General features: G+C 38.3%; 1 protein-coding gene across 10 annotated transcripts in view; it reads left to right on the forward strand.

Moving 5' to 3' along the window:
- Positions 1–23,835, forward strand: part of MRRF (mitochondrial ribosome recycling factor) — a 75,954-nt gene that overhangs the window by 19,381 nt on the left and 32,738 nt on the right. For 4 of the 10 annotated variants that reach the window (XM_056812093.1, XM_056812088.1, XM_007474603.3 and 1 more), the window contains 3 exons: positions 6,370–6,580; positions 10,130–10,285; positions 18,233–18,351. In XM_056812093.1, the coding sequence (XP_056668071.1) occupies positions 6,397–6,580; positions 10,130–10,285; positions 18,233–18,351 (459 nt within the window). In that variant the 5' untranslated portion in view covers positions 6,370–6,396. The other 6 variants (XM_007474604.3, XM_056812092.1, XM_056812091.1 and 3 more) reach the window with 5 other exon arrangements.

Genomic DNA, 23,835 nt, shown 5'->3' on the forward strand with positions numbered 1-23,835 from the left:
TTCGTGACGTCACAGGCCTGCGTTGATGACGTTGGCCAGCATCGAAGCCCGTTTCCCCGGCAGCGGAAGCCACGGCGGTGAGTCGGGGCTATACCAGGCTTCGAATTTGGGCAGTGGGGTCGCGACGGAGCTGGAGAGGCAGAGGTGCGCGTGCAGTAGCGCAAGCTTCGGAAGGAGTAGGCTACAGGATCTAAAGCATTATCATGCCCAAGCTCCTGGTCCTCCCCCTCCCCCATCCCCCCAAAAGTTTGACTTGACCTTTGCGTGAGGGGCAGGGCTTGTCGCCCTAAAGTGAGGCTTGAAATGTGGGCGGGGCTTCTGGACTAACCTGACTAAGCGGGCTGTGGGGGCGGTGCCTGTTATTTCATATCAAGGATGGGGCGGGACCTGCGTTCCTCTGGGAGCATCGGCGGCTGTGTCTCTAGGCTGCGGGTTCAGAAGGAATATTATACTTATCCGTGACCTAGAGTCTTAAAATTCATTGAGGACTCTGAAGAGCTTTTGTTTATGTGGGTTATGTCTTTAGATATTTTTTGTATTCAAAATGAAAACATTTAAAAATATTTTAATGAATTGCATTAAAAATAGCAATAACAAACTCATTACATATTAACGTTATTTTAATGCAAAATAGCTATATTTTCTAAAACAAGAAAATAAGTGAGAAGAATGGCATTGCTTTACATATTTTTGCAAATCTGATCTCTGGCTTAATAGTAGACAGTTGGATTCTCATATCTGCTTCTGCATTCAATCTATTGGGATAAGTTATGGTTGAAGTATATGAAGAAAATCTTGTGTCAAACAGATGAATAGTTGGGAAAAGGAAAAGTAATAGGAAAATAACACCTTGGTATTATGAAAATAATTTTGATCTGGGGGACACTCTTCCCCCCCAGGGGGACCACACTTTGAGAACCCCCAAACTAGAGTATTGAAACCCCAGAAAGTCAGAATTTTCTACCAGCCTTAAGTAAGGACCATGGAATCATGTGATTTAGTCCTGGAAATGACTGTCAATCAATCAGTAAACATTAAGTGCCTGCTGTGTCCTAGGCACTGTGCCAAACTCTGGTAATGCAAAAAAGAGGTAAAAAGTGAGTTTCTGCTTTCAAGGAGCACAGAGTTTAATGGAGGAGACAACAGACAAGCTGTATGCAAGATAAATAGGAAATAATTAGTAGAGGAAAGGTACTAGAATTGGGAGAGGTTGGGAAGGATTCCTATAGAAGATAAGATTTTAGTTGAGACTTGAAGCCAGGGAAGACAGGATTTGGAGATGAGGAAGAATTGCATTCTAGATGTTGGGGACAGCCAGAGAAAATGCTCTGAGCTAAGAAATGAAGTGTTTTGTTCAGGAAATAATGAGAAGACCAGTGTCACTGGATTGAAGAGTACATATTGGAATGTAAGAAGGCCAGAAAGGTAGTGGGGGACTAGGTTTTGAAGATCTTTGAACAGCAGAGGATTTATATTTGATCTAGGAGCCACTGGAGTTTATTGAGTATGGAGGAGGGGGGGTTATATGGTTGAACCTGTGCTTTAGGAAAATCATTTTGTGGCTAAATATAGGATGAATTGAAGTGGGGAGAGACTTGTGGCAGTCAAACCCACCCAGCAGGCTATTAGAATAATCCAGGCATGAGGTTATGAGGGCCTGCACCAAAGTAGTGAAAGTGTCAGAGGAGAAAAGAGGGTAAGAAATGCTGTAAAGCTGAAATCTGTAAGCCTCGGCAACAGATTGGATATAAGTAGTAAGAGATAGTGAGGTTAGAATGATTTCTAGGTTGCAAGCCTGAGAGACTAGGAGATGATGATGCCTTTTACAATAATAGGGAAAGTAAGAGAGAGGGAGGGTTTAGAAGTAAAGATTATGGGTTCTGTTTTGGACATGTTGAGTTTAAGATGCCTACTCAACATCCAGTTTGAGATGTCTGAAAGGCAGTTGGATATTGGAGGTCAACAGAGAGGTTGAGGCAGGCTAGGTAGATTTGAGAGTCATTAGTATAGGGCTAATAATTAAATCTGTGGGAGTTGATGAAATCACCAAGTGAAGTAATGTGGAGGGAGAAAGAAAGAAGGCCCATGATAGAACCTTGTGTGATACCTATGGTTAGAGGGTGTGAGCTGAAAGATGAGTCTGAGATAGATTAAAGGAGAACCAGGAGGGAATGGTGTCTGGAAAACTTAGAAGAAAGTATCAAGGAGGAAAGAGTGATCAACAGTCAAAAGATGCCGAGATGTCAAAGAGAATGAAAATTGAGAACAGGCCATTGGATTTTGGCCTCATCTTCATGTGAGACAAACCTGTGAGGTTTGACCAGGGATGGAAGAGCCCCTATGGAAAGTAGGATAATGAGTTGATAAGGCAGGTATAGAAGGATTATCTAGAGCAGGAAGGGCCCAGATGAAGTTGTATAATTCTCTCTGTGTTGTTGGGGTTGTGTGATTCTACCTCCAGGGATCATCTAGTCAATCCCATCATTTAAGTTATTAGAGGCAATGTATTGCCAAGTATGCTGGCCAGGGAGTCAGAAGAGAACCATTTGGAATTATGCCTCTGGTATTTATTCATATGTGAATAAGTACCTTGTCAGTAATTTGGATCTTTCTATATCTCATCATCCTCATCATATAAAATAGAGGGACGATAATACCTGTCTTACTTCTATCTTTACAGTAATAAATTTGAAGTCCTTTGTAAAGCTTAAAATGATATATTAGCTATTGTTGATCTTGTCCAAGGTCACAAAGTCATATTCTTTGACTACAAATTAATTGCAGGGCACCTTGGGGATAATAAAATCTAATATACTCTCATTTTATAGGTGGGGAGATTGAAGCCAATAGAGGTGATCCTTTTTCTTGCAAGCCTACCTTGCACATTTCTTATGTTACCCTTATATGTTCACCTATTCTCAGGCTCAGCCAAACTGGCCGCCTTGCCGTTCCTTGCAAGAGTCCATACCAGACATCTCATTTCTGTACCTTATTTCACAAATGACTGGAATGTACTTCTTAAAATTCCTCATTTTCTTCAGTGCTTAGCTCAACCATCATTTCCTATTTGAGACCTTTACTTAGCTTTTAGTGCCTCCTTCCCCTCCTGAATTACCTTATATATTTTAAGATGTGTATTAACATTGTGTATCTGTTGTCTTCTCCAGTAGAGAATAAATTTCTTAAGCACTGGGATTGTTTCATATTGTTTTTGCAACCTCAGTGCCTAGTACAGTGCCTAGTGCTAGATAGGCACTTAATATTTGTTGATTAATTATACTTTTCCACTCTTAACTGACCCTCCCTTTCTTCCTCTACTAGTTGATCAGAAGCTTTCAGAGTCTTTATGATGAGAACTTGTCCTTTAGTCTCAAAACTAAAATTAGATGCTTCTAATGCTACTGAGAAGATAATTTGATTGTCTGGGTTCTTTTGGATCCCTTAGCCACCCTGTTGCCGTGTGTCATTTTGTATTTTCTTTCTATATTGAACTTCATTGGAGAATGAGGAAAGGGAAGAAGGTGAAACCTGCCATTAGAAGAGAAGGGGGAAGAAGTCAGTATGATATAGGAATTAGGATTTGGAGATGAGCTTTTGGTTGGCCTTGGTTTTAATATATATGTATATATATATATATATATATATATAATACAAATACACAATTTAAATTTATATTACATATATATAAAGAAAAAACTGTAGCAAAATGATACAGGTTGGATTTTTTTTTTTATGAAAAAAGTGACACTTGGAAAGTAATGTGGTTTGGTGGAAAGAGTACTGGCTTATAAGCTGGGAGGTTTGGGGTCTTGTCCAGTAGCTGTAGGGCCTCTGATAAGTCTCTTAATTTCTGTGAACTACCATTTCCTCATCTAGAACATGAGGGGACTGAACTCTAAATCTATGATCATAAGATTTTATGTTTTCAGATCCCTTTCAGTGTTAGCATGTGTTCTGACATCCTGTGTTCTGAGATCTCTTTTTGAACTGACATTTAATTTTTCTGACATTATTATTTATGATCATTTCCAGCTCTAAAGTTCTCTTCTAACATTCTTTATCCTGAAATCCCCTTAGTTCTAACTATTTTTCCCCAGAGATCCTTTCCAGATTTAACACTATTCTGTAAAGTTATTTTCAGTTCTTACATAATTAAATTTTATAGGCTTCAGAGTTGGAAGGGATTTTAGAAACTGTTTGAGAGGAGAATACTGAGGCTCAGTTCAATGTTATATAGACAAGAAGGTGGAAGCATAGTCAAGATTTGAATCAAGGTGTTTGGACGGACACCCCAGCCAGTGCCTGTTCAAATTTCTAAAATGTTATGTGGTTTCTTTTACTTCTAATATTCTGTTTCTTTTTTTAATCTCCTATAATTCCTTCCCTTTGCATGTGTAATTAAGCATTATTGTTAGTCTGCTGCATTATATCATTGGATATCTGACAATCTAGAAACATTATTGGACTTTTCTTTTCAAATTACCTGACTTATGGCCAATTAAAATCTTAGCCTTAAATGTTACAGTATTGTAAGTTATTTATAGAGGCTGTTTTCCTGTTCTCTTGCTCTAGGTCTACTTTTGGGCTCTGTGTTTTCTTTCAAAGATTGTTTATTTCTAACCCAATTCTGGTTTTTATTGCTGTACTGCTTTATATTATGACTTGCAAATAGGAGGGTTAGATTTGAGTTGGCAGACTGAGGCACATAGTAGATTAAAAAATTCAAACTATTCTTTCCACCAATACTCCTCTTCTACTTTCCCCTTCCTCGGGGGAAAAAAAACCAACAACAAAAAACCAAACAACCTTGTACATGATTAGAAGCCCATATTTGGACATAGGTATGGGTTAAACAATGACCATATTTGGCAGAAGCCCAGTTATAGAAACTTCATCCACAGTCAACCTTTTACATAGAGCCCTGCTAAAATAGAGCAGGGGTACTGCTAGTACCTGGCAATATAAATTCCCATCAGAATTTGTTCCTATTGGCTCCATGCATAGCTGGGCGATGTCCTGCATCCTTTGCTGCTAAGGAAATGTTAATTACTTTTAGAAAATTCATGTGTTCAATAGTAACAGGAGGTGAAACCATTCATGTTTAACCCATTAGTTTGCATTTCTGGAAAGACCATGCAGTTTTTTGGGCTGTTGTTAGTGGTGACTAACAAAAGCAGCATATGACAAAGTGGGTAGAAGTGCTGGGCTTGGAATCAGGAAGACTTGGAGGTCATATTGCAACTTGACACTTGTTCTGTGAATGTTACTGAAACCTCTATGTGCCTCAGACATCAAGCTCTTAAGGACTTAGCTACTAAGTTGTAGATGGATTGCCCTCCAACAGTCTCCCACTCTGAAGTCACAGACCCATGTCACTGGTCCTTGATTTACACTGAAATAGGAATGTTTGAAAGAAAAAAAAATCATAGCTTTATAGAGTGTTAGAAATGGAAAGAACTTTAGAATACCACATGTTTGAACAGAGAATGTTAGAATTGGAAGTTGCTTTAGAGATCATCTTACAAGGAAGGAACTTGAGGCCCTGAGAAATAGAATGACTAGTAGGGGTGACTTAACTAGTGAGTGGCACAGCCAGAACTAGAACCCAAATTTCCTGATTTTCATACTATATTGCTTTCCTTTTCTAGAGGGATGTGTTTATTTTGAAAGGGGGATCTATAGAGGAAACTGCAATTAAATGGCAAAGATGGCAGACTGAGAGTGTTGGCTAATTTATTCATCTAAAACAGTGCCTTGCACATAGCAGGTGCTCAAGAAATATTTGTCGAATGAACAAAATACTCACTAAGTTATATTATCTCCCCACATTTCCCAGCTGTGTGAGAGAGCCCCCTTTTCTTTCTGAAGGTTTGAATACAACATTGCTATTCAACAATTATGTAGTTCTATCACAGAGGTAGCTGCAGGCTGGAGAATCTTTGAGGGTTTAAAACTATAGAAGTATAATGAGTAACTTGTGTTCACACAGAAAAGAATGGCATTTTCCAGAGCTCTAGCACCAATAACATTAAAAAGCGCAGATCTGATCCATGCTTTAGACTTGTAGCAAAGAAAAGTACATTCCAATTTGTAATCAGTGCATATGGAGCAGAAGACAATTTTAATTAAAAGCTGTCATGTAATTTTTCCCATCATTTTGTGCCTGTTGAGGGTTTAAAAAAATACACTTAAAATCTACCTCCTATAATCTGTACTCTGTGTTTACAGTACAGCATAGTCACAATTTTGTATGTTTTTCCACATAAGCATTTCATTACAGTCAATGGGGCTCAGGTTGCTGGAATGGCCTCTTACCTCAATGTTCACTGCATATTTCATATCTGTGAAAGACTTTTCTTTCTTTCATAGGTGTTTTCTCAAGGACCATTTTGAACTATGGCTTTGGGACTAAGGTGCTTCCGTTGGGTGCAGCCTGGATTTTACAACTCTCTTTCAGTCTTGACAAGGCCTGTTTTAGAAGTTGGGATGAGGAGTACAGGTATAACCTGGAATGATTGCCAGCAGAGTGGGGCCTGTTCAACTGTAATGATCCGACATTTTGCTACCAAGAAAGCCAAAGGTATGGAAAACATACCTTAATTTCTATTTTAAATTTTAAATTTTCTTTGTTTCTAGGTATAGTCATAGAACTATCACAGAAGACAAAGCTGGAAGGGACCTTAGCTTATGAGAATGATTATAATTCATTATTTACAGAGTTAGAGCATAGCCTATTAGAACTGAAAGAGATCTTAGCAGATAGAATATTAGAGTGATAGAACACAGTATATTAAAATGGAGAGAGTTTTAAAACTCATAGTGCTAGAGTTGAATAATATACGAGGTCTCATATCTTAGTCATAATATTAATAGATAGCATTTACATAGCACTTATTATGTGCTGGGCACCGTGTCCAAAGCTTTACAAATATTATCTTATTTGGTCTTCACAGCAACCCTTTGAGGTGGTACTGTTATCTCCCATTTTACAGAAGGGAAAATTGAAGCAAACAGAAGTTAAATGGCTTGCCAAAAGTCACATAACTAATAAGTATCTGTGACTGGATTTGAAGTCAGGTCTTCCTGACTCTAGGACTGAGGCTCTATTCACTGTATGTACTATGAGGTGCCTCTTATATGTGATATTGAAACCACTTTAATAGGAATCTGAATAGGGTGGAGTAGTTTTGAAATTCACATATAGGCACTAAAAAAAATATTAAATAGTCCTTATCCCTCCCCCAATTACTAAACACTTTGTAATGGTCCACTTTTTACTCTTTTCCAGAGATTTTTATTTTTAAATGATACTTATTTTATTGTGAGATGTGCTTCTATCCCACGAACTTTGGATGTTTTAATTCATTTTAGATATATATTTTTAAAAATCCAGCAACCCAAAATATTTTCTTTTCTTCTTTCCTTCCTTAACTTAAACTGAAATGTGAATGTATAGTTTGGATTAGATGACTGCAAAGAGATCCTTTTAAACTCTGAAATTCTGTGATTCTCTGAATATTGGAATCTTACAAGTTCAGACCCTTAGATTTTAAAGCTATAATAACTAGTGAGTGGCACAGCCAGAACTAGAACCCAAGTTTCCTGATTGGCATCCCTTTATACTATATTGCTTTCCTTTTCTAGAGGGATGTGTTTATTTTGAAAGCAATCTTTTAGTCCAACCACCTTATTTTACAGATGAGGAAACTGAGGTCCAGCTAAGGAAGTGATTTACTTTGTGTTATATATATATAGCCTGTTAGTGGCAGAAGCAGAACTTGAATGCTTCTGGTTTCTAGGTGCAGTGAGTGCTCTTTCCTTTATACCACATTGTTTCATATAAAGAGTTGTCTTTCTGTTGTGAGAATTAAACAGATTTTTAAAAAAATGACTGTGCCTCTCGGTTTCTTAGAAAGGTTCTGAAATTTTTCACTGCTGAGTTCTGAATTAGATATCCAGTTAAACTGATTCTTTAAAATAGTTGTTTTCAAATTTTGGAGGCTTAAGAATTCTTTGTACTCTTAAAAATGATTGCGGTTCCATCCCCCCCCCAAAAAAAAAACCTTTTATTATATTTATTTATATTCACTGTATTAAAAATTAGAATCTTTTAGTATTGTTATGAAAGTAGTTCTAATAACAGTGACCCCTGAAAGGATCTTGGGTATTCCCTGGGGTCCTCAGACCACACTTTAAGAACCATGGACCTTCAAATATCACCTATCAGAGCCCTTAGCCCTTATTTATGAGTACCTCTGTACTATTTTTCATTATGACAAAGATGTTTTCAATCCTTTCTATATACAAGGCCCCTTGCTTGAAGTTGGGAATACAAAGATGAGATTACATGATACCATCCTGCCCTCAAGAGGCTTATGATTTACTAGGAGAATATGACATGTACCCATATGAAGGATACACACACACACACACACACACACACACACACACACACACACACACAGAGCTGGGGATTATGGGTGGGGATGGGGGTGAGAGATGAAGAAAGTAGGGGATGGTTGCTTAAAGGAAGAGGCACCCAAACTGAGAGACTGAGAGTTAAAGCCAAATTCAACAGGTAGAAGGTGAAGACAGAGAGGGAGAGAGGGAGAAGGAAAAGAGGAGAGAGAGAGAGATACTACTATGTGAATATTACATGGATATTGCTTATTTTATCACTACTCATTTGTAGGTGGACTATTCATTGTAGTTGAACTAAAAGATTAATTGCTCCTCTATCACTTGTGGGCAAGTCATTTAGCGCTCTGAGCCTAATTTATTATCTATTAGATGAAGACAGTAATCCCTTCCTTTCTTATTTTAAAGGATAATTGTGAGAATGAAATGAAATAATATATGTGAGCTGTTATGGAACAAGAATGTTTGCAATGATTATTTACTTTTTCCTTCTTTTCCTTCCCCCTCCTCCTCTTCCTCCCATTACCACATATTATTATTAATTTTTATATGTATCTGCCTTTCCACCTACATATAAACCTTTTGTGGTCCCCCAAAGTTTAGGCACTCATTTATTTGATGAGAGTAATAATTGTCCTTAAAGTTTTCTGTTGACCCATCCTCTTGGAGATGATCCCAGGATCCTGAAGCTTCTGCCATTGGATCTCAAGCTCTGGCAGTTTCCTATCAACCTAGAAAGCCTTTTCATTATGGGCTAGAGGAGAGATTATGTCTGTTATCTCTCGACTAGGCTAACTAAACACAGAAAAACTCATTACTCAAAAGGTGACCACCAGGCAATAAGGTTCTTTTTTTTTGGCTAGAGCGGTTACTGAAGACTATATCCCAAAGTATGGAAGAGCTGTGATCTGCTCCTGCTTAGGGAGGGCCTATGCCAGTAAAATTTCTTGAAATAGAAGAACCTCAGTCTCAAGATCTCAGCATCAGAGAGACTCCATAGCTACACCCATATTTGAACAAGAATAACCTCTTGAATGTCCCTGACAAGAAATTAAATTTCTGTTCTGCTTGACTATTACTGTTTTCTTTACTAAAAATCCCTAGGAGTTGGGGTGGGGGGGATGTAGTTAATATCATTATTTTTTGTTTGTTTGTTTGTCTGAAGCTCTGGCTTGATTGGTATTGGGAACTCTGGTATAGAAATTAACTGGTTCCAACAGTACCCATCAGTAAGTGTTTGGGAACTTAAAGGCCTAGAAAATTCCCCAAGACTTGAGTGATTTGTCGAGGGTCACAGCCAGGAAGGGTCATCAGTGGGACTTTAATCTAGATTTTTCTGACTCTGAATTTGGTTTCTCTATTCACCACAGCACAGTGCTTCTTTGGTAGGTATTACTATCTTCATTTAGCAAATGAAGAAACTGAGGCTCAATGAGGGGAAATGATTTGCTTAATGCATAGATATTAGGGAACAGAGATGAAATTTAGAACTAGGTCTCTTGATTCTGAGTCCAATCAACTAACTAATTAATAAGCATTTATTAAGGGATTACTGTATGTCAGGGACTGTTTTAAGCACCAGGGGTACAAAGAAAAAGCAAAAACAGTTCCTGTTCTCAAGGAGCTTACATTCTAAAGGAATGATCCATTGGTTGTTGATGCTAGTGCTGCCACTGCTACCATCTATGCTCACTGAGTGTTTGATTCTTAGCCAAAGGTAAAGGACATCCCCAGACCAGAGTCAATATTAATGCATCCTTGGTGGAGGACATAATCTGTCTGGAAGAGGTAGATGTGGAGATGAAGTCTGTGGTAGAAGCCCTTAAGGATAATTTCAACAAAAATCTCAACATAAGGACTTCTCCAGGTTAGTAACATATTATTGTTTTATGTCTCTTAGCTTTATAATAGGGCATTATTGTTATAAATTGAATCCATAGGGATAGAGACTTAACTTGTGGTTTCATTGATATAGTAACTCTGGGAAGAGGAAACTTCCTGTGCCTCTGCAATTTATAGACTTTACAGAGTTGCCCAAAGCACTGAAACATTGAATTTTTTGCCAAGGGTTCACACAGCCACTGTGTTTTAGATGTAAGACTTGAACTCAGGTGTTCCTGTCTCTGATGCCAGCTTTCTCTTCACTGTGCCACACAATAAATAATTAGAACTGGGAGCTTTGAACTGCATCCTCAGATTTCTTCTGATTTATTATTTTTCATCACTCACTGGGAATTGAATGACTGTAACCTTGAAATTCCAACTAAAGAGTTTCTACATCCTGGGCTTGACCAGGAAGAATCCGTTTGGTTTAATAACTTCCTGAAAATGGCTTTTTGTAAGTGGGAAATGTCAGAAATGTCTAGGAGAACTGTTTGCAGATGTGACGAAGAGGCAAGTTGTCAGCTTACACGTCAGCAAGGCAGGAAAAATCCAATTTCCACTAAATGAGCCTTTTGGAAATTGTCATCAGCCTAGTGTCAGGCTCACTGGCATCTCTGGAGGTGAGGGAGTATATGCAGGCATCCCTCCTTCCAGTTCCCTTTCAGGATGGGCTGTTTTATATAAGGAATTTTAAAATATTTTATTAAGTTGCTCTTAGGCAAACAAAGAGGAAAACATATGGTTCCATTTGTAAACATCATTATAAACACACTGGGCTGTAAGATACAACCAGCATTAAACAAGAAGACCATTCTACTCCTTTGTCAACCACTGTCATCTGGGACATGGCTGTCTTTGCTGACAGGAGAGTGTGCCATTCAATCTCTTGAGTTGTTTCTTTTAATCCTTCATATTGTTTTTGGTATGAAATGAATAAAAGGTGGTCCTTTTCTCTGGTGTGTTCTATCTGACTAACATTCTACCATAAAAACCAGAGAGCAAGTTGAGGGGGGGACTGAGGGAGAAAATCTGATCTCTAAAATTGGCCAATAAATTCTACTCCACTTGACCAAAAAAGATGTTGAGCTGGGGAAAAGAGGCCACTGAGTGTAGTTTGTTAAATATTATTAACCTCTGAGAATGTTAGGGATGAACAAAAGAAGTGGGCGAGCAGGATCCTTGCTGGGGACCACCAGTGAGAAAGAAGAATTTAACATACTAGGCTTGGATAGGTTTATAGTGTGGTAACTAGCATCAATATAGACTAAAAACTGCACCTGTTTTTATAGTACTTTAAAGTTTACAGAATGCTTTTCTTTCACCAGACCTCTGAGGTAAAGGAATAAGGATTATTATCCCTTTTTACTAGTGGGAAAATTAAAGTCCAAAGAAATTAAATGAATTGTCATTAGTGACATAGCTAATTTGTGTTGGAGCTGAGGCTTGAATCCTGGTCTTCCAATTCCAGACTCCAGACTCTTTACTCTTCTTATCCCACACCATGACATAAGACTCCTCCTAGCATGGAATAGTATACTTGTCATATCTACAGATGAGGGAAGACTTTACGACCAAACAAGAAATAGGGAATATTATGGGATGTAAAATGGAATTTTGATTACATTAAATTAAAAAGGTTTTGTACAAACAAAACAAATGCAGCCAAGATTAGAAGGAAAGCAGACAACTGAGAAAAAAATTTTATAGCAAGTTTCTCTAATATAAAGACCTAATTTCTCAAATATATAGAGAACTGAGTCAAATGTATAAGAATACAAGTCATTTCCCAATTGATAGTCAAAGGATGTGAATGGGAAGTTTTCAGAAGAAATCAAAACTATCCATAGTTGAATGAAAAAATGTTCTAAATCACTATTGATTGGGAAAATGCAGATTAAAACAACTCTGAGGTACTTCACATCTATCAGGTTGGCTAATGTGACAGAAAAGGAAAATGGCAAGTGTTGGAGGGAATGTGACTCATACACTGCTGGTGGAGTTGTGAACTTATACAACTATTCTAGAGAGGAATTTGGAATTATTGTGGTCCCAAAGGTCAGAAAGCTTGGGTATACCTTTTGACCCAACATTAGTATTACTAGGGTCTATATTCCAAAGATAATTTTTTTAAAAAGGAAAAGGATCTACATGTACAAAAATGTTTGTAGCAACTCTTTGTAGTGGTAAAGAACTGGAAATTGAGGGGGATGCTCATCAATTGAGGAATGGCTGAACAAGTTCTGGTATATAACTATGATGGAATATTATTGTGCTATAAGAAATGACAAGCTGGATGCTTTCAAAAAAACTTGGAAAGACTTATATGAATTGATGCAAAGTGAAGTAAACAGAACCAGGAGAACATTGTATGTAGTAACAGCAATATTGCAAGATGATTACCTGTAAGTGATTTAGCTATGCCCAACACTATGGTGATCTAAGATACTTCCAAAGGCCTCATGACAAGAAATGCTATCTACCTCCAGAGAAAGAACTGAATGCAGGTAAATGAATATTCTTTTTTACTTTATTTTTCTTAGGGTTTTTTTTTGGTATGTTTCATTTTATAACATGACTAATAAGGGGAAAAAAGATTCTCAAAAAAAGAACATGGAACTAAGGTGCATCAGAAAGCATTTTCTCCATCTTCTTAATTTTCAGACTGACTTTTTTTTAGTAATAATAACAATAAGAACTCACACTGACACCAGCTTGATTATAGTTCTTTCTTCAAAATATTCCTTTGAGAAAAGATCATAGGTTTTAGAGCAAAAAGGAATCTTAGAGATCATTTCTTACTGTCTCATTTTAGAATGAGAAAATGGGTCCAGGAGAGGTGAATTGATTTTCTCAAGGTCGCATAAATCATTTGAACCCAAGCTTTGACTAATCAAGGTAATAATTCTTATGAGTAAGAAAAATGGGAGTTGTCTAAAAAGACCAATATGGGTGCCCAGAGAACTTCTTAATCAACTTAAATTTATTTTATTTTATTTATTTGTTTGCTTATTTATTTATGCATTTATTTAATTATTGAATTGGCAAAAATTTAACTAAGAATATTTTTTCCATGGTTACATGATTCATGTTCTTTCCCTCCCTCCCCCCACCAATCCCCTCCCTGCCCTGGAGCTGATGCACAATTCCACTGGGTTTTACATGTGTCATTGGTCAAGACCTATTTCCATATTATTGATATTTGCACTAAGGTGATCTAAATGATCTAAATGTTTGCCCCAGAGTAATCATTTAGAGTCTATATCCCCAATCATATCCCCTCGACCCATGTAATTAAGCAGTTGTTTTTCTTTTGTGTTTCTACTCCCAGTTCTTCCTCTGGATGTGGATAGCGTTCTTTTTCATAAGTTCCTCAGAATTTGTCCTGGACCATTGCATTGTTGCTAGTAGAGAAGTCCATTACATTCGATTATGCCACAGTGTATCAGTCTTTGTGTATAGTGTTCTCCTGGTTCTGCTCCTTTCACTCTGCATCTCCACTTAAATTTTAAAAGGATATTTAGAAGATAAAAATAAGGACATGTAATTTATACAAAGAATTAATAGAAAGTAGGGAATGATTGAATGAAAAATTAGCAAGTGCTTACTATGAGCTAAATACTGGGAATATATACATAATATGTATATGTATGTGAGTATATACATACATATATATATATATATATAATCATACGAAGATAGTTCTCAAGTTAAATAAACAAACATTTATTAAGTACCTGCTTTGTGCTAAGAACTGTGCAGAGTCTAGACATACGAAGAAAGGGGAAACTGTTCCTGCCCTCAACAAGTTCACAATCTAAATGAGGAGACGACATGCAGACAAGTATGTATAAACAAGATATTTAATAGCAAGCTGTGTGACCCTGGGCAAGTCACTTGACCCCCATTGCCTAGCCCTTACCACTCTTCTGCCTTAGAGCCAATACACAATATTGACTCCAAGACGGAAGGTAAGGGTTTAAAAAAAAAAGATATTTAATAGCAAAAGTGGGAGATAATCTCAGTGTGAAGGCACTAACATTAACCAGGAAAGGTGTCTTGTAGAAGATGGTATTTTAGTTGAGATTTGAAGGCAGCTTGGAGGCTGAGATGAGGAGAGAAAGAATTCCAGGCATAGGGGAAAGCCAGTGAAAAGACTCAGAGGCAGGAGACAGAATGTTTTGTGGAGTTTGTGAAGGACAGTAAGGCATAAGAAGACTTGGAAGGTTAGAAAGGGGACTAGATTATGAAGGAATTTAAAACTTAGGGCATTTTACATTCGGAGGCAATAGTGAACCACTAGAGTTTATTGAATAGGGGAGTAGTATGGTCACATCTATATTTCAGAAAGGTTTGCTTTGAACCATAGCAAAGGATGAACTAGAATGGGGAAACTTGAGGCAGAGAGTAAAAGCTTTTGCAGTAGTCCAAGCATGAGATAATGAGGACCTGTATCAGAGTGGTGGCCATGTCAGAAGGGAGAAGAGGGCACATGTAAGAGATGTTTGAAGGTACATAGAAGAAGTGAGATACTGAGAGGAATTAAAGATGACACCTAGATTTTAAGCCAAGCTTGGTAACTAGAAGAAAGGAAGCTGGTAGCACAGTGTATAGAGCATTAGGCCTGGAGTTGGGAGGACCTAGGTACAAATCTGGCCTTAGATACTTCCTAGTTATGTGACTTAAGTAAGTCACTTAACCCCAGTTGCCTAGCCTTTGCTGCTTTTCTGTCTTAGAACTAGGACAGAAGGTAAGGCTTAAAAAAAAAAAAAGAATGCTAGAAGTTAGGAAGAAGGGAGGATTTTTTTGGGTAAAATAAGGCATTGTATTTTGAATATATTGAGTTTCAGATTCATATAGGACATTTAGTTTAGATGTTCCATGAGCAGTTAGAGATGGGAAAATTGGATGTCTAGAGAGAGGAGACTGGAGGACAGGATAAAGGTTATGGCTGGATTTATAGACCTGAGAACCTTCTGCACAGAGATGGTAATTGAATCAGTGGGAGTTGAGACATTGCCAAGCAAAATAACATGGAGGGAGAAGGTTTAGGACAAAGCTTTGATGGGCTCTCATAGTTAATAGACATGGCTTGGGTGAATATCTAGCAAAGGAGACTGAGGAGCTGTCAGATAGGAGGGAGGAGAACTAGAAAAGAGCAGTGTCACAAAAACCTCAAGAGAAGAGACTATCAAGGAGAGATTGACAGCATCAAAGGCTATAGAGAGGTCAAAGAGAATGAGGGCTTTGGAAATGCTATTGGATGTTACGATTTGGGAGAGAAAAGCACATATAAGAGAGTGGTGATCAGGGAGGGATATTTCCATTTGGTTGGACACATCCTCTTCAGAATTTGTGACAGAATTGATTTGATTATATTTTGAAACTGGCAAGAGAGGAGTAAAGGGTAGGCATTTGATGGTGTGACAACTGGTGGGGAGATGGCCAGAAAGTGGCATTATAGCACTGTAACAACAGTTTTAGATTTACCAAAACTGAATGAACGGATGCTGGCACAGAAAAATAAGGACTTTTTGTTTGTTTGTTTTTCTTAAGTGATATTAGGAAAAAGTGAAAAACCATTTCTTGGGGTGGATGAAACAAGGATAGCTGATCACATGAAGAAAGTATAAATGTTTATTTCTTATTTTGCTTGTTTTCTCTGCCAAGGAGAGTGATCTTTGCATTGGAAAAGGCAGGACAGAAATTAAAGGATATGCCCAGCATAAATAGACATCATTAAGGGGTAGCTAGGTGGTTCAGTGGATTCATAGAGATGGGATTCATGGAGATGGGAGATCCTGAGTTCAAATCTTGCCTCAGATACAGGCTAGCTATATCTGGGGAAGTCACTTAACCTCCGTTGCCTAGTCCTTACTGCTCTTCTGCTTTGGAACCAATACACAGTATTGATTCTAAGATGGAAAGTAAAGGTTAAAAAAAATTATGATATAGTTGAACTTTTTTTTAGAGAAACATTTGATAAAATCTTTCCTGCTGTTCTTGTGGAAAAGATGGATAGAAGTAGGCTAGAGAATAGTAGAGTTACACTGAACTGAAGATTGGTAAGTGACCAGACTCAAAGAAACAGCCTTTAGTGGTTCAATGACAGGTTGGCGGGAGATCTCCAATGCAGTTCACAGATTTATGCTTCAGCCTATACTGTTTAACATTTGTATTAATGACTTAGATAAAGGCATAGATGATACACAGCCTGGAAGATAGCTAACATCCTCAATGATAGAGACCCCAAAAGATCTCAACAGCCTAGATTGTTGAACTGAACCCAATAATATGAAATATAATAGAGAGAAGTGTAAAGTCCTGCATTTGGGTTCAAAAAGCAGACTTTATAAGTATATTATGGAGGGGAGATAAGGCTGATTTTTTGTTAAAAAAAGAATTTAGGGTTTTAATGCACTGTAAGTATTTTTTATTCTTTCTGTCGTAGGAACAACTCTTAAGACAGAAGAGCAAGGATAGGCAGGTGGGGTTAAGTGACTTACCCAGGTTCACACAGCTAAGAAGTATCTGAAATCAGATTTGAATCCAGGTCCTCCTAACTCTAGGCCTGACTCTATCCACTGTGCCACTTAACTGCCCTCCTTTTTTTTTTAAGTACAAATTTAGTATTTATTACAAAGTTCATCTTAGATTTGATATTAAGTCCAATTATTATTGTTGTTTTTTACTAGACCTGTCATTTCATCTGTGTAATGAGCTTCCAGTGAGGGAGCATCCTCTTCTAATATAGTTTGGCACTGGGTACTCTGTAACTTGTAGTCAAATTTTTTTAAACCTATATCATTTGTCTTAGAATCAATATAAGTATCAATTCCAAGACAGAAGAGTGGTAAGGGCTAGGTAATTGGGGTTATCTAGGAAGTATCTGAGGCCAGATTGTATGGAATAGTGTGATGTGATAATCAACAAAAATTGCTAATTCAGTTTTGGTTGGCATTAAGAAAGACATGGCTTCTGAGAATATGAAGATGTTAGTTTACTGTATTCTGTTTTGATCAGACTAAAATATCATGTTCATTTCTTGGCATCACAATTTAGGAAGGTCATTGAGAAGCAGAAAAGGGTCCAGAGAAGGGCAGTCAGAGAATGGGTGAAGGGCCTGGGGCCCTTGCTGTATAAGGATTGCTTGAAAGAATAGAATAAGAACAGAATCCAGTAGAAGGGGCACTTGATAGTTGTCTTCAAGGGTTTGAAGCATTGACATGTGAAAGAGAAATAAGTTCTTTTCTTTGCCCACAGAAATCAGAAGGAGGGAGCAGTGGGTGGAAAATGCAGAGGTAGATTTAAGCTTGGTATCAGGAAGATCTGCTTAAGAATTAGAACTATTCAGAAGTGGAATAAACTGCCTTTGAAGCTGGGGGTTCCCCCTCAAGCAGAAAATGGAGATCCAACTATTAGATACATTGTGGCCACCTGTGGATGAATATATATATATATGTGTGTGTGTGTGTGTATATATATATGTATATGTATGTATGTATGTATCACACACATTTTTTAGCCACAACAATTCTATGAAGATGTTAACTAAGTTATGGAAGAGCTATGATCTGTGTTGGGGAGAGAACTCCCATCTCAATGAAATCACCAGTCTGTGAGAAGTACTGAAATATAAATCACTGATGGTTTTTGCCATAGCTTTGCACAGTCATTTTCCAAAAGTAATCTTGGTCGTAACTCAATTCAGAGATCAGTGTGAAGTGGCAAATTTTCAGTTTAATTCAAATCTTTATGTTCAAAGTACTTGCTGGGTGTCAAGGGGATACAAAGGCCAAATCAAAATAGTTCCTGCTCTTATAGGAGTTTATATTCTTTTTGGGGGATGGGGGAGGTGCTACAGCATGTATAGCATAAAGCCTATACAAAATAATACAAAGGTAATGGAGAACTGTGGACTATTCTTTCTCAGGGTCTCTGGATCACATAACTGTGACAACTGGTGATGGGAAGTTTGCTCTAAATCATATCGGCCAAATCTCCCTGAAATCGCCCCAGCTGATTTTAGTAAACATGACCAATTTCCCAGAGGTAAGAGTGCATGCTTACAGGTTCCATGTGGGCCAAAAATGGTATGGTGAAGAAGACAGAAAATCTAAATCAAGAGAAGGAAACATTCCTTTTCCCACCCCCACTGTTTTCTGAGGTTCAAGTAGAAAATAGAATAGAAAAATAAACACCCAGAGAAAAAGTTTGTCTGGAGACAAAGGAAAATATTCTTGTTCCTGTCCAGTTTCCTTTTGGCTGATTGTGGGGCAGTCTGACCAGTGTAGTGGTGCAAAGCACATCATTAATTGTTGTTGTTCAGTTGTGTCTGACTTTTCCTGACCTGGTGGGCCATACTATCCATGGGATTTTCTTGGCAAGGATACTGAAGTGGTTTCTTATTTCCTTTTCCAGTGGATTAAGGTAAATAAGAGATTAAATGACTTGCCCAGGGCCACACAGCTACTAAGTATCTGAGGTTGGACTTGCAGTCAAGTCTTCTTGATTTCAGGCCCAGGGCTCTTTTCTGAGCCTCCTAGCTGCCCCTACATTATTTATTAATGATAAAGGCCACCTAACTGCCTTCTAACTAAACTGAATGGACCACTTGAGAATAGAGGAAGGAAATGTGTCTTTTTGAGGCCACATAAGGAAACTAGCACTGAATATGGAATCAGAAGCCCTAGATCCAAATTCTAGCTCTACTACTTACAACTGTATGTCTTTGGGCAAGTCTCTTTAGCCCTTTAGTTCCCAGTTTCCTCATCTACAAAATGATAGTTTCTTACAACTTTAGATTTCTCTTCTAAAATTTCTAAAGCCCTTTCCTTCTTTTTTTTAATAATTTCTTTTTTCTTATTTTTTTATGTTAAAAATCCTCACCTTCTATATTAGAATCAGTACTGTGTACTTGTTCCAAGGCAGAAGAATGGTAAGGGCTAGACAACGGGAGTTAAGTGACTTGCCCAGAGGCATATAGCTAGGAAGTATGTGAGGTCAAATTTGAACCCAGGACCTCTCAACTCTAGGCCTGGTTCTCAATCTACTGAGTCTCCTAAGCTGCCTTCTCTTTCCTTTACTCCTTAAGATCCATTGTCATCTTCTCAGTGTGAATTCATCCTATACTAGATACTAAAGTCATTTACCATATAACATTTTAGAAATCATAACTTCATAGAATTGGATAGGACCTTAGAACAGATTTGTCAAACTCCTCCCTTCCCCCTTCTCCAACCAGATTAACATGTACTTGGGAAATATTTGACAAAATAAATAACAATTCGGTATAGCATAGATAATGTTAATTAGTTGATTTCTAAGTCAGTTTGGGTCCCACAGGGATCAACTTTCTTTTTGAGTTTGACACCACTGTCTTAAAGAACATCTAATCTAAGCCATACGTTTGACCAAAGAGAAAATTAAAATTCAGAGTTAAAGTCATCATTGAATTAATAGCAGGGATAGGAATAGACTCAGTTTCTTGACTCCAAGGCTTTCTGTTACACTTTCTTGACTATTCCTTTACTCCCTCCTCAACCTTTACTGCAATGGGGGTTGGGGAGGGTGGGGGTGGAATGGGGAGGATTTACTGTTAGAAAACAATCAAAAATCACTTGGAGCCCAATCAGTCTATAAGATATATGCTCAAAATCATTTTCACAGGGGTAATACAAGAAGACATTTGTGATATAATTGAAAGAGCCTTTACTTTGAGGCCATAGATGTGAATTTTAGTTCTGATCATGACGGCTTGCCTATGTGACCTAAGACAAGACACTAAATCTCTTTGTATGGTGATATGTAAAATAAGGAGATTGGGCTAGAGTATTTATATCTTCCTTCTCTCAACTCTCAAATCCTATGGTCTTCATTTTTAGCCAAACTCTTTTCTCTCCTCCCTTTCCCCCCTGCTTAAGGGGGGAAAAAAAGGCTTCTGAGTCAAAACAAACCCCATGACATTGTGATTATAAATCAATGAAGCTCATTCCTTTTGTGACTTGTAATCTTGATCTGAAGGCAGTGGTGATATCATTGGAACAAGTTGATGGGCTAAATTATAGAAGGAAATTTCTATACCATTCTTTCCCCCCTTCTACCCTACCCCCCAAAGCCTTTTCTTGATGGACCTTCCCAGAACCTATAAAACCACTGCTTTTGCCAAAGACATGTTGGGTGGGAAATAACCCAACACCTGTGCTGAGGTGAGCCTCATGCACTCTTGCTGCTCTGAGACAGGAAAATGGAAACTTAAAGTTGGAAAAAAAATTCCAATATCTGCTTTCTTTGGTCCCCTCAGCCTTATCTGGCTAGTTTATTTTATATCAATGATAGTTCAAAGCCAATTTAGGGAATGGCCTCCTAATTGCACAGCTTGAAGACCTCATCAGTGGGATTGCTTTGCAGTTCCAGCCACTTCTGTTATTAAATATAAAATGGCATTCACAAAGGAAGAACCTGATTGGCCACTGCAGGGTGATAGGAGGCAGGAAGAGGACCCATAGAAATTAAAGCACTTAATTTTTTTTGAAGTCAAAATGTCTACATTTTTTCCTACCTCTCTATCACTCTCATTTTCTGCCCATTACAGCTCGATGACTTTAGAAGCACTTGTAGACGACTTGGAACTTAGAAGTTCATTACTAAAGTCATTATGAGGAAATATAAGTTTCTTGTTCCTTTTGTGAATCCTTTCTGTGGTCTGGTGTTATCTGCAGAACAGCATTGCTATAACTAAACATTTCCTTCCTATAGCTTAGAAACAGTACATAAAGAATTGAACTTTGAAACTTCAACATGCTGACCTAATCTCCATTTGTTTACTTGATTTCTTTTCAAAATCGAGTATGTTTGTTGATGCAACACGAATTTATATACAGACTCTTAGTTATAGAATCAGAAGAGTCAGAGTTCATAGGATTCAGAGCTGAAAGAGCCCTTTGAGGGCATCTGTTCCAGCCGTCTTATTTTACAAAGGAGGAAACTTGGGCCCAAAGCTGCTCATTGATTTGCCCAAAGTCACACTGAATGGAAGTGGCAGAACTGGGTTTCTCACTCACATTCGTTGATTCCAAATTTAGAGCTTTTTGCAATTCATGATGCTCATTAGAATTGGAAGGCATGTTATAGATCATCTAATCCAAATTCTTAATTTCATATAAGAAGAAATTGAAACCTAGAGAAGGGAAATAATTCTTCCTAATTCACATAAGTTAATAGCAGAATTGGAACTTGAATTCAGGTCTTATGATTTCTAGTCTGGCATTTTTTCCACTGCACCATGAAAACAAACAAAAAAAGCCAACCCCAAACCTCTTTTGCATTTGTTTAACTTGTGTCTTGGCTGATAAATGATATAGGCTTGTAGCTGCCATGGACAGACTTGCCTGCAGCTAGAGTTAATGATGGGAAAAAAAGGAATAGAAACCACAGCATGATTTTAGCAAAACAAGGCAAATGGGGAAAAAATATAAGAGGCCTTGCCCTCTTGCAGCAATTAAGTTAACTAGAAATAGTGGGAAAAGTACCACTATTTAAATCCAAAGACCTGGGTTCAAGTCTCTACATAGCTAATTATTAGCTGTTATGACTTTTGACAAACAGCTTTACCTCACTTTACTACATAATACTTTTTACTGTTTGCTACAAGAAGTTATGGGAGGTGGGGGACAGCTAGATGGCTCAGTGGATTGAGAGCCAGGCCTAGAGACGAGAGATCCTAAAATTCAAATCTAGCCTCAGATACTTCTTAACTGTGTGACCCTGGACAAGTCACTTAAACCCTATTCCCTAGCCCTTACTGCTCTTCTGCCTTAGATTCAATACATAGTATTGATTCTAAGATGGAAGATAAGGATTAAAAAAAATTATAAGGAAAGTTCTTTGTAAACCTTTGAATGCTATTGAAATGTGTGTGTGTGAGCATGTGTGTGAGCACACGTGCGTGCACATGCACACATGCACACATGCACACACACACACACACACACACACACACACACAGTGTGATAGAAAGAACACTAACTGAACTCATTATCACTTTCCCTGACCTGCTGGTGCAGAGGGCCATGTCCTCTCCCAAGGCTTCCAGGCTCCCATGAAGGAGTCATCCTGGACACCATTTCTCACCTCCAGATCCAATATGGTGCTCAGCAAAACCTGTTGATTTCACCTCTTCAGTGTCTCTCAGAAAACACCCCTGACACAGGCCCTCATTACCTCACCCTCAGACAACTGCAATAACCCTCCTCAAGACCCTCCCCCTTTAGTCCCTTCTGTCCTCAGCCACCAAAGGGATTTTCTTATAACTATGTCCAGTCATTCCTCCCTCTCCCCCCCCACAATAAACCCCAGGGGCTCCCTTTCAGTTGCAGAACCAAGGACAAAATCCTCTGCTTGGCGTTCAAAGCCCTCCATAACCCAGCCCTCTTCTGGCTTTCCAATCTTCCTCACTCCCCACCAAGGACTCTTGGCTCCAGTACTCCTGACTGCTCCATCTCTCCCTCTGGGCACCTTCTCTGGCTGTCCCCAGCACCTGGAGTACTCTTCTGCTTCCTCCTTGTTATCTGCTGAGCCCCTGGCTTTCTTTAAACTCCATCTGAAGTCCCACCTTCTACAGGAAGTCTCTCCCCACTCCTCTTAACTCTAGGATGGCCCAGATTATTTAGGATGCAGTTTCTTTCCTCTTCTCTCTACTCCCATTATTCTGTAAGCTTCTTGAGGGCAGGGGTTGTTTTGTGCCTCTTTTTATAGTAGGTGCTCAATAAATGCTTACTGATCAATGTCTCCAAAAAACAAAAAAATCCATTAGATTGAATTAAGAAACCTGGGTTCTAGTTTTGATTCTGCCACTAATATACTGTGTGACACTGGGCAAGTCAAATTCCTTAACTCAGTCTCAGTTTCCTTCTCTGTTGAATAAAACATCTGCACTTGATTATCTCTAAAGTCTTCAAGCAGCTCCAATATGGCCCTAAGAGCTAAATAGACTTAGACAACTTGAGCTGAATTTCATCTGTTTATGGTGGCAAAATCCCTGAGAGCCATCCATCTGTACTGACCTTTGAATGTCTGTCTGCAGTTTTCCTGCCTTTGGCATGGGGTGGCTTGTACTTATCCCTCATTCTTTGCTGAGATGCTTCTCCAAAAGCAGTTGCAGGCTGACTCTAAACCATGCTTCATCTTGGTAAAGTTGCCAGATTAGCTGGGTGGTGCAGTAGATAGAACACTAGCCTTGGAATAAGAAAGTTTCATCTTCAGGTGTTCAAATATGACCTCAGATACTTCCTAGCTCTGTGACCTTGGGTAAGTCACTTAACCTTATTTTCCTCAGTTTCCTCATCTATAAAATGAACTGAAGAAGGAAATGGCAAATCACTGACAAAAAAAAAAAACAAACAAACTGCAAATGGGGTCACAAAGAATTAGACATGATTGAAACAATTCAACAACAACAGCACCAAAAGCTGCCAGAGTTTTCATTATGTTGGTATGACTTTAGGTAGGATCTAGTTTTGCCTTTATACCATGGTA

The sequence above is a fragment of the Monodelphis domestica genome, chromosome 1, assembly GCF_027887165.1.
Source record: "Monodelphis domestica isolate mMonDom1 chromosome 1, mMonDom1.pri, whole genome shotgun sequence".
In the NCBI taxonomy this organism is placed as follows: domain Eukaryota; kingdom Metazoa; phylum Chordata; class Mammalia; order Didelphimorphia; family Didelphidae; genus Monodelphis; species Monodelphis domestica.